Source organism: Babylonia areolata, chromosome 13 (assembly GCF_041734735.1).
Source record: "Babylonia areolata isolate BAREFJ2019XMU chromosome 13, ASM4173473v1, whole genome shotgun sequence".
Lineage (NCBI taxonomy): Eukaryota > Metazoa > Mollusca > Gastropoda > Neogastropoda > Buccinidae > Babylonia > Babylonia areolata.
Window position 1 is genome coordinate 32,832,054 of NC_134888.1, and position 11,395 is coordinate 32,843,448.

The 11,395-nt window shown below is 43.4% G+C and overlaps 1 protein-coding gene across 6 annotated transcripts in view; it reads left to right on the plus strand.

Annotated features, from left to right (window-relative positions):
* Positions 1–10,171, plus strand: part of LOC143289215 (inositol 1,4,5-trisphosphate-gated calcium channel ITPR3-like) — a 216,364-nt gene extending 206,193 nt beyond the window's left edge. For all 6 annotated transcript variants that reach the window (XM_076598162.1, XM_076598163.1, XM_076598164.1 and 3 more), the window contains 5 exons: positions 1–144; positions 2,217–2,294; positions 4,258–4,377; positions 5,175–5,309; positions 7,082–10,171. The exon at positions 1–144 is cut by the window's left edge and continues 9 nt beyond it. In XM_076598162.1, coding sequence (XP_076454277.1) covers positions 1–144; positions 2,217–2,294; positions 4,258–4,377; positions 5,175–5,309; positions 7,082–7,168 — 564 coding nt within the window. In that variant the 3' untranslated portion in view covers positions 7,169–10,171. The remainder of the gene's footprint in view (positions 145–2,216; positions 2,295–4,257; positions 4,378–5,174; positions 5,310–7,081) is intronic.
* The last annotated feature ends 1,224 nt before the right edge of the window (positions 10,172–11,395 follow it).

Genomic DNA, 11,395 nt, shown 5'->3' on the forward strand with positions numbered 1-11,395 from the left:
CAGCAGCTGTCCAACCTCAGCTTTGAGAAGACGATGGCCATCGTGGCCTTTGATGTCATCTTCTTCATCCTCATCACCACCATCGGCCTGAACATCATCTTCGGTATCATCGTCGACACGTTCTCCGAGTTGAGAGACTCCAAGGTAAATTTACGCGCCGGGACCTCGGCGGTGAATTGGTGTGTCAGCCTGACTCTTTGAACTGGTGTGTGTCAGCCTGACTCTTTGAACTGGTGTGTGTCAGCCTGACTTTTTGATTCGAAGGATGAATCATACGCTGGGTGTAGTGGTATGCTTCTCGCGTGCCAGCATTGCAGAACGCACGAGATGCTTCGTTGAAACAGGTCCCAGATTTCAGGATACTGAGATGGGAAATCAACGTATTTTCCTACTTTAGTATCCCAAATTCTGGGACGTCCAAATTACGGTAATTTCTTGTTTTAGTGTCTTGAATTGTGGGGCCCAAATTATGCTGTTTTTCCATTTTAGTGTCCATAATTCTGGGACCCAAATTACGGTAATTAACTGTTTCGTATCTTGAATTCTGGGACCTGTTTCTAGGGCAGTGTTCTTGTATATTTGAAGCTACATTACTGTTCGATGTTGTGACCCGTTTTCAGTGGGTTATTTTATTTACTTAAATTTGAAGGTTATTGTGCTTGATTTTGATAAAATTTCAGTCGCTACATAATGTACAGTCATCTTGATAGATCAGGTTAAAAAAAATAATAATAATAATAAGGCGGTTTGTGTAAAGTGCGGGTTTGTGTTCATGACATTGGTCATTTCGCGTAATTTTTTAAGCCTGACTTTTGATTAGAAAGGTGGATAACGTGCCAAATGTTTCTGACATGACTGAATCGCTGAACGCATGAACATTTTGGTTCAAACAGCTCGCAGAATTTAGGAAAATATACTGGGAAACGTCGACAGTAGTCGCTGTTCGTGGTGGAGCATTTGACCACACCAGGCCAGGGCTGGAGTTGCAGAAATGTATTTTGAGAAGCGCTAAATTTGCTTTGTGAACGTATATGGAACTAAGTGTAGACTCAGGTTCTCTGTCTTTGACAAATCGTTATATGACGTAGAGAGGAAGACACAAAAACAGGATTATGTACGTCTGTATGGGTGGTGATGATGATATAGATACTAATATTAAATAGAATAGAGTAGAATACGTCTTTATTACAAGACATATAAGTGTACCGGGGTCACAAGGAATATTGGGTGGAGGAGGGGGTGGGGGGGCATGTTACATAACAAGATTCGAACATAAATTGAAAATCGTACACAAACACAGATACAGTAGAAATTAGGAAACATACAAGTGCATATCAGTATAAAAACTTGTGCATACACACACATGCACGTACTGCACACACGCACACACACACACACGCACACACACACACACACACACACACACACACACACACACACACACACACACACACACACACGTTTGAACAGAAGCTGCACATCTTACATGTGGATGGGGCTGATGGCTAGATCTTCAGGTAGATATAGCGCCTATCCTCGGTCAGGGACCAAGCCCTGAGCGCTTTCCAAACACGGGGTCATTTGCACAACAGCCTGCCCAGCTGGTAGAACCGACTGACAGCTGCCTTTGGCCGCTCATCATTCGTTTCCTGTGTCATTCAGTCGATACATATGCAATTTTGTTTTTACATGTATGGCTGTTTGTTTATTACCCTGTCATATAGCAACCATAATCCGTTTTCGGGGGTGTGCATGTTGGGTATGCTCTTGTTTCCATAACATGACCCACTAAATGCCGACATGGATTACAGGTTCTTTAATGTGCGTATGTGATCCTATGTGCATGCGTATATATATATATATATATATATATATATATAATTATATATGTGTGTGTGTGTGTGTGTGTGTGTGTGTGTGTGTGTGTGTGTGTGTGTGTGTGTTGGGTGTGCGTGAGGGATGGTATGGAGAGGGTAAGCATAAAAACAACACTGTCATTACGTACCCTTTCAAGTTGGTTTTCCCAGTGAAGACGCTGCGCTATACGGTGTTCAATCCATTTATCTTCTCATATGCAACAGTCTGTATCGAGCTGTGTACGCTGTGCAAAAAAAATGGATTTTCCATAGTGAGCAAAAAGAAATAGAGTTATAAGAATAAAACCATGGAAGAAAAAGAGCAAAGTGTGGACTGACGAAGGCACCTTGTTGTTTCAGTGGCAAATCGACAACGACATGAAGAGCAACTGTTTCATCTGCAGTCGGGAGAGCTACGACTTTGAGCGTCAGGCTGGGGTGAGTATCATCCATTGTCACAAAAATACGTGATTAAATGAAACCTCTACTTTTGGGGTCAGTTTCGTCACGAAAAGAAAAATAGAAGGTCTACCTCTGGGGTGGGGTCAGTTTCATCCATTGTCACGAAAAGACGTTTAATGAAAGCTCTGCTTCTGGGTAAAGTTCGTCCATTGTCACGAAAAGACTGAAATGAAAGCTCTACTTCTGGGTAAAGTTCGTCCATTGTCACGAAAAGATGTTATATGAAATCTCTACTTCTGGGTAAAGTTCGTCCACTGTCACGAAAAGACTGAAATGAAAGCTCTACTTCTGGGTAAGGTTCGTCCATTGTCACGAAAAGATGTTATATGAAATCTCCACTTCTGGGTACAGTTCGTCCACTGTCACGAAATGACTGAAATGAAAGCTCTACTTCTGGGTAAAGTTCGTCCATTGTCACGAAAAGATGTTATATGAAATCTCTACTTCTGGGTAAAGTTCGTCCACTGTCACGAAAAGACTGAAATGAAAACTCTGCTTCTGGGTAAGGTTCGTCCATTGTCACGAAAAGATGTTATATGAAAACTCTACTTCTGGGTAAAGTTCGACCATTGTCACGAAATGCTGTTATATGGAAACTCTGCTTCTGGGTAAAGGTGGTCCATTGTCACGAAAAGACTGAAATGAAAACTCTACTTCTGTGTAAAGTTCGTCCATTGTCATGAAGAGACTGAAATGAAAGCTGTACTTCTGGGCAAAGTTCGTCCATTGTCACGTAAAGACGTTCAGTGAAAGCCCTACTTCTGTGGTAAGTTTCTATTTCGATTAGTCGTCAAATACAAACGCCCCTTACCTGATTTGTACATTTATCCTCTTTTGTCACTTTTTTTCCCCCCAAATGTCCTGGTAAGTCATGTTGTTGAATCTTGTCTATTCAGAATCAGAATGAACGATGCTTATGATTCATGTCCATTAATTATTAATTAGAAACTGAACTGATCAAATAATTTATAGGAAAAGACGTTAAATACAAGCACGACTATTGTCACACACCTCCAAGACACTTGACAGATGGTTCACAGCTGATTACGTACACTGTTGGGCTGAGGACGTACGTGCAAGAGGAACAGGGAGAGTTCATTTTGTGGGGTGATGGAGCAAGGACAGTGGGCGGGGTGGGACTGAAGGTGAGGAAAACAGGCAGAGGAAACCCGATTCAGCAACCGCCATGTGTTCGTACTGGGGGGTAAAAAGTGTTTTAACTCACTCAGTACGGCCAGTCCTCTCTTCTCCTCTACACAGACCCATCGGATGTCCAGTGGGTGTCTGAATGACCCAACCTTTATCTTCCGTCGTCAGAATTGTGGTATTCTTTGTCAACATTCACCTCTTCATTATAAGAGCCTTCCGCTTGCAGTATTTTGATGATGGTAATTGGGGTGAAACGCTGTTAACGTCGTCTCTTTCGCCGTTCGTATGGAGAGAGTTAAACAAATTTTATTCCACAGAAACATCATCAGAGCAGCTGTATTACATATGAGTCAGAGCACAACAACAAAGCTTATAACCGTGCTCCAGACTGGTTATTGTCAATGAACTGGCTGCAGTTTAGAAACAAAAGAACACGTGCTGGAATGAAATGCAAAAGATGATAAATAATAAGTGAAACAAGTAGAAATAGGGGGTAAAAAGTAAATCAGGCAGAAACGCTTTTAGATCGCAAAAGAAGATATCCATTGCTTTGCTCGTGCTTTTTTTTTTTTTTTTTTTTTTTTTTTTGTACGTGTGTGTGAGCGAGTATGTCAGAGCATGTGCGAATGTATGCGTGTGCATACGCAGACAGATATGTATTTTTCTTTTTCTTTTTTTTTCAAAACAGTCTACTCTTCCAACACATATTCTAAGAATCAGTGGTTGGTCTCGTGCTCACTGACCCCTCTGTCCTAAGCTGTGGTGTGTGTGTGTGTGTGTGTGTGTGCAGGGCTTTGAGAAGCACGTGAAGGAGGAGCACAACCAGTGGGCCTACCTCTTCTTCTTCATCCACCTGGACGAGACCCGACCCAACGACTACTCGGCCCTGGAGCTGCACGTGCACAGACTGGTCAGTGCTGGACCTGTCCTCCCCACCTCACCCCCCTTACACACACACTCTCTCTCTCTCTCTCTCTCTCTCTCTCTCTCTGCACGTGCACAGAGTGGTCAGTGCTGGACCTGTCCTCCCCAGGGACCTCACCCCCCCTTACTCTCTCTCTCTCTCTGTGCACGTGCACAGGGTGGTCAGTGCTGGACCTGTCCTCCCCACCTCACTCCCCCTTACACACACTCTCTCTCTCTCTCTGTGCACGTGCACAGGGTGGTCAGTGCTGGACCTGTCCTCCCCACCTCACCCCCCCTTACACACACACTCTCTCTGCATGTGCCCAGAGTGGTCAGTTCTGGACCTGTCCTCCCCACCTCACCTCTGTCTCTCTCTGTCTCTGCCTCTCTCTGTCTCTCTGTCTCTCTCTCTCTGTCTCTCTCTGTGCACGGTCGACTTGGACAAGACACTACACAGTCGATTGGAAACACAACAAGGCAGAGTCAATACAGAGACAAATACAGGCGACATAGACAACACAAAGGTGTTTTGCCCATGGTTGGTTGGGGTAGGGGCAGAGGTAGGTCTTAGTTTCAGTTATTGATTCGATACTGATTTCTTTTTTCTTTTTTTTTTTCTTTTTTTGTCCGGGGGGGGGAGGTGCGGGGGGGTGGGGGGTGGGGGGGGTAGGTGGTGTTGGGGAGTGGGGGGGGGGGCTGTTAGTCAGCCAGTTCCTGCTGACTGAATAAATAATAACCAAAGTTGTCTCTCTTCTCCCCCCCCCCCCTCCCCTCTCCTCTCCTCCCCTGTGGTGTGGACAGCTGGAGAAGAACAACTTTGACTTCTTCCCCCTGAACCGGGCGCTCAGCCTGGCGGCCGAGGAGGACAGCAGTGAGAGGAAGCTGGAGACCCTGATGGCCCAGGTGGAGTACCTGGTGGCCAAGATGAAGGAGGAGGTACGTGCTGTGCCGTGTGTGTGTGTGTGTGTGTGTGTGTGTGTGTGTGGAGTACCTGGTTGCCAAGATGAAGGAGGAGGTACGTGCTGTGCCGTGTGTGTGTGTGTGTGTGTGTGTGTGGAGTACCTGGTTGCCAAGATGAAGGAGGAGGTACGTGCTGTGCCGTGTGTGTGTGTGTGTGTGTGTGTGTGTGGAGTACCTGGTTGCCAAGATGAAGGAGGAGGTACGTACGTGCTGTGGGGGGGCTAGGGGGTATGAGTGGGGGGGGGGGGTAGTGTGCGAGAGAGTGAGTGTGAAGTCAGATTACCTCATGCACAAGGCCATGTACCTGTGTCATGGATATGAGGAAACTTGAAACATGTGCGGCAAACACAAACAACGATTTCGTTGTTTATTTCACTCCTTTGTCTACAAACAAAACATTTTGGTGGCGATATGCAAAAATCATAAACTGGACAAAGTCGTGAAATTTCAGTTAAATAGTTGCAACAAAACTGACTTGAGTTATGAAGATACAAACTATGAAAGTGTGGGTAATTTTTTTCACCCACGAGACACGGCGAAGGTTGATTGACACATTGCATATCAGGGAACAAACTACAACGCAGATGCTCATCATACACAGCAGTGTAACTGTTATATGAGAGAGAGGGGGAAGGGGGAGGGTGGTCCGTAATTTCAAATTTTTGGATTGGGTTAGGTTGCGGAGGGGGTGGGGGTGGGGGAGTGAGGCGTCTGCGTGTGGGGTGTCTGCATGTGTTGGGATGCGGGTGGAGATGTTTGCCAGGGATGGGGGAGTGAGGGATGGAGTATGGAGGTGTGTACCTGCGTTGGGGATGAGAGGCAGGGGGTGATAGTTTGTGTGTAAGGGAGGGTACAGGATCGTGGGTGTTGGGGTATATAGCGTGCGGAAGTGTCTTAAGCGGAGGGGCTGTGTTGGAAAGGCGTGAGGAGTGAGTGTGGGGGGGGAAGAGATGGTCCTGTTTGCGACGTGAGCATGTGATGGCCTGGTGAATGGTGGTGTGTTGCATAAAGGTCGTGTGGTGCACTGTGCTCGCTGGGCAGGATGTGTTCTTTTTGTGGTGTTTGGGGTTGTGATGTTTGTCTCGCGGAACGAACGAACGAACGAAGTTTTTATTGAGGGAAGTGGAATAAGCATACATGTGCTTTTTTTCATCCAGCCCTCAGGGCAAATGGGGGATGGGGAGGGAGGAGGGGGGGGGGGCTGAGTGTGTGTGTGTGTTGGGAAGGGGCTCTGATTAATGGTAATGGGGGGTTATGTGGGCGAGTTCCTTTTGTGTGTGTGTATGGTGTTCTGTGGGAGGCGGAGGTGGGGGTGAGGGGGGCGGACGGAGCTTTCTGTGCGGGGGGGGGGGGGGGGGGGGGGGGGTATGTGTGTGGGGAGATCTATGTGGGATGGAGCTGAGTCAGCATGGTATGACTATGAGGGAGGGAGGAGGGCTGTTTGATGTGGTAGTGAAGAAGCCAGTGGTCTGCAGAGGCGGTTGAGAGGAGGGGCCAAAGGTGCTGGGTGTGCGAGGTATTGCTAGAGAACCACTAAAGTGTACAGGGACTGTGGGAATGGGAAGAGGAGACGAGCGTCAAGCTCAGTATACAAAGAGACTAGGTTTGTGTGTGTGTGTGAGCGCGCGCGCGCGCGCGAGGAACGTTCTGTGTGCAAAGGGGGAAGGCGGGGATGAGGGGGGAGGGTGTCCACTTTGCTCATGACCAAGCTGGTACCCCTGTCATTCTCTCTGGTGTGTCTTTTGCAGGAGGCAATGAAGGAGCGAGAGAAGGAGAAGCAGAGGCAGCAGGAGTGGGAATCGAAGCACAAGGCGCACGTGGCAAAGGACAAATAGAAGGGAACCACCACTGTCCGTGCATCATCACCCCTGTCACTTCTCTCCTGTTCGTCCTTCCAGTCAAGTCTGCCTTACGTGGGGGAGGGGGGTACGCGCGTGAGGGAACCAAGTGAAGGGATACACACACCATGAAAAGACTTGACATCCAATATACTGTGTCCCGCGGTTTTCCCTTTGAACTATACACATATTCTCGGATTTCTCACATGCCTAAATTCAGCAGCATTTAAAGAGGACATAATCCACGGCTTTCCTGTTTTGTTTTTGTTGCTGCGGCTGCTGATGTTCTAACTGATCAGTCTCTCCTTATTCCTTTATTTATCGGTGTGATTGGTATGTTGTAGAGTTTAGGAATTTTTTTTCTTTTTCTTTCTTTTTTAATTTTTATTCCATTTTTAATACAAATTGTACTTGCTGAGCAGTTTTAAGTTTTTGTCCGTTGGTTTTTGTTCTTTTCACTCATTAGGTAGCATTGATTTGCTTTCCTTTTAATTGTCAAAACTTGCAAGAAGATACTCGTCGTAGAATTTATTCTAATTAACTCTCCTTTTTTTCATAACTGTGATAATGACATAATTATGTGCGTGATTTTATTATAAAATTACAAATATAAACAATGAAAATGAGTCTGTTACTGATGACATTTGTGACTTAATTTCGTTTGTGTGATATTTTTAACATTTCAGTATTTAGCATTTTAGCTGATATATTACAGTGCACATTCCCCCCCTTTAATGGTTGTGTGTGTGTGTGTGTGTTTATTCATTTAGTGTTGTTAACATACAGAGTTCACATCTGAACTCGATAAATTCAATTTTCCAGTGGTTTCTCACGATCGATCAGTGAACCGTCTTTATCATGCCAAGTCTGCTTACTGACGTCCATTTTTTGTCTCCACTTGTGAACTGATAAAAAGATACAGATGTTTTGCATAGTACTATGTTCTTTGTGTGTTTAGTGTGTTTGTTTGGAACTGTATGAAGAAATACAAATACTGTACCATGTTGAAAGCGATAAAAATATATGTTTTATTTCTGCGTTCAGTTCATGCCAAGCAATGTATTTGTCTTCGTTGCCTGACTTAACACTTTCGTTGGTTCATGATTTCTTTTTGTCACTGACCTAGGGAAACTAATTTTCGTTTCGCTTCTGTCTTTGCAGCTTTTTCTCGAGAGACTACTTGTGTACAATAGACTTTCTTTTCGCCTTCTTGTTTAGCAGGTGGACGTTCGCTGGACATTCTCCAGGAGAGTCACAAATCAGAATATGTTGATTTCCTATTGTACATACAGAACTTTAACATTTCGGGCCTTTTATAAGATAAACTAACAAGTTCTGTCTTCTCTACGAGGTGGTGGCTTCTATATTCTTGTCGCTATTATTGTAATAGGGGAAAACACCCGTCCAAAGAGAGGCAACTTGGACAGATGAAAGCCTCGAGCAATTTAGGCTGCGGTGACTTCCTTGGACTGTCAAACCAAGGAAATCGTACCTTGAAGACCATGGATTCTGTTTCTCTTTGGTATGTGATAGCTATCAAGTTGAAATTGTACAGTACGCTGTATGCATTGTATGTCTTTCGCCTCAGGCATCGGAGAACAAGCAATACGTTTTATTGTGCAAGGTGAAAGGGGGTAAACATCTTTTCATTCTGACAGGCCTTTTTCAGGCCGATATTGGTTTGATATTATAGTTGTATATTCTTCAAAAAGGCCTGCTGTCTCTTGAAAGCATACTGATGTTGTCGAGCTTGTATTTTTCTTCACTGGAGGCTTATTTGCTGCCATGAACAGTATTGTATAAAATATTAAATGTCTTGAGTGGAGGAGGAGGGATGTTCTGACTTTTATAGAAAAACCATGGATTTTTTCTCTCTCTGTAATTGTATATTGACAGCAATTTCAGAAGTCAATGTTTGTCACGAGTATTTATTTGTGAACTTGAACACAACACAGCCATTTCAAAAGCCGTTTGTCATGAAAATTTAATCCGTCTTTATGAACTTGAACAAACATTTTGTACATTTACAACTTTGAGAGTTGTTTTGCAGTTCCCGTCTGTTAAGTGGTATGTCGCTCAAATGTTCAGCATTCAGTCTAATTTAAGGCAGTGATCATCCAACTATATCTTGGTAAAGAAAATGGCACGTGAATGTGAAATATGGCGTTGTCAGCTGACACACCCGATTTATCCTAAGGTTATTTGGATGTTTCATTTTGCATTACTTTTCTTTTGTGTGATGTCAACAATAACTGAATTACCCAAAGCAAAGTATTCATCAGTGACAAATATTCCAATCCAGTCTCACTTCCCAAATGACGTGGAATCCAGAGAGGCAAAAAAAAAGAGACAAAACAGACGAAAATATTTGTGAAGGTGTCACACAAGCCGATGGGAAGAATTAAGTGTCACTGGATCAGAAGATTCAGAGGGGTTACTTGTGATATTAATCCTCTCTCCCTCACACCCCCCGCCTCCCCGGTGGTTAACTGTCTTGACTCTATGACAGTACATGGAGAAAAAGCTCCTATAAAGTGAAGAATAAAAAAATTTTTTTTTTCTTAAAACAGCCCCACAGACGTCCAGAGAATAAGACATGTAATGTATATAAACCATTTTGAAAAAATCTGCCAGTCAACACTGCAATTCAAACATTTTTGTTGTTGTTGTTATGTGTGTTAATCATTCAGTAATAATGACTATTTTTTATATGCTATGTTAGGATAAATTATGATTGAAATTTTTTTGTTTACTTACAAATCAAGAATTGTGAATGTGATTTTTTTAAAATTAATTCTGCAGATATGTAAACCCAAGCTGTGATATTTTTGACACCAGGAAAAAAAGATGGATCATTTGCTTTTTTCTTTTTTTTTTTTTCCAACAATGGTGAAAAAGTCTGATGGAAAAATGAGCTGTTGTCTGGAGAAATTTGCTCAAGTGTGTAAAGATCATGATGATCAGTTTTGAACTGTTTGCCGACATTCCATCATGGCCCAATAAAGTTGCAAAGTTCAGTCTGTGCTGCAGTGTTTGTTGTAGTTTGCAATTATATGACAGTATATGTAGTATGCTGTGTGTGTGTGAATCAATCTCTTCTCTTCCTCTCTCCTTCTCTGTATCAAGTTCCCAATATCTCTACTTCCCTGTGTAGAACTGTTTCCAGATTCCTTCTGTCTTATCGTGGCATCAAAGTGCCATCAGTATAGATGGGCCTTGGTGTCAGATTGCTGCCACAGACACACACACACAAGTAGACCCAGCACTTCTGCCACATCAACAGTCAGGAATGCATCATCCAAATCCATCACACGACTAGAGAGGGAGAGAGGGCTCGGCCTTTGATCCACATCATACTGTCAAATCAAATCAGATTATGGTGCTTTACAGCCTCACCGACCACTAAGGCCATTACCAGGCTATCACCAAATTAGCATCTATTTAAAGTCAAGGGTGATAAATACAATGAAAACTAATCACTGCTTCAAGCTTTTCCCTCACATAAGTTTTAAATGCTTATTATTTTATAAAATAATTTTGATTTCACCCTCTGCCGCTAATGGGTTCATACACTGTCTGCCTCCAGACTTTCGGACCTCCCTGCATTCATCGTTGAACCAGGGCGTTCTTGGCATACGAGGTTTGGAGGTGGATGTCAGTATTGCTGCTTTCGCACATTCTAAAACAATCCGAGTCAGTGTCTGTGGGATCTTCACTTTTTTTTCTTCTAACTAAACTCTAATTTTGCAACTCAAAATCTCACAGTTGGCTTTGTCACAGTTAACAGGACTAGCTGCATGCTTTCGGGAGGAGAAGAGTGCTTGTGGATACAAGAGACTTCACACCACTGAATTATTACCAGTTTTTCTCTGAACAAGCTTGTGAATCGATTGCTACAGAAACTAACCGTAAAGCAGAACCGTTTCTTGCAGGAAAAGAGCTCACCAAGCATTCAAGGTATAAAAAATGGCATACAAAGAGTTTTGTCAAACATTGTTCTTTCTGATCGTAGGCAACATTTTTAACACAAACGTCAAATTTGGAAATACAGTTCTATTGTAAAGCGATGTGAACTTAAAATGGTTCCAGATGAGAGTAGCACACAGAATTATATTTTATAGGTACAAATACATCACTAAAAAAAAAAAAAAACTTATGTGTAGTTGCACGAAACTTCCGCCATCTTTTTTGGGAGTGTGATATTATACATAACATTTGGAACAC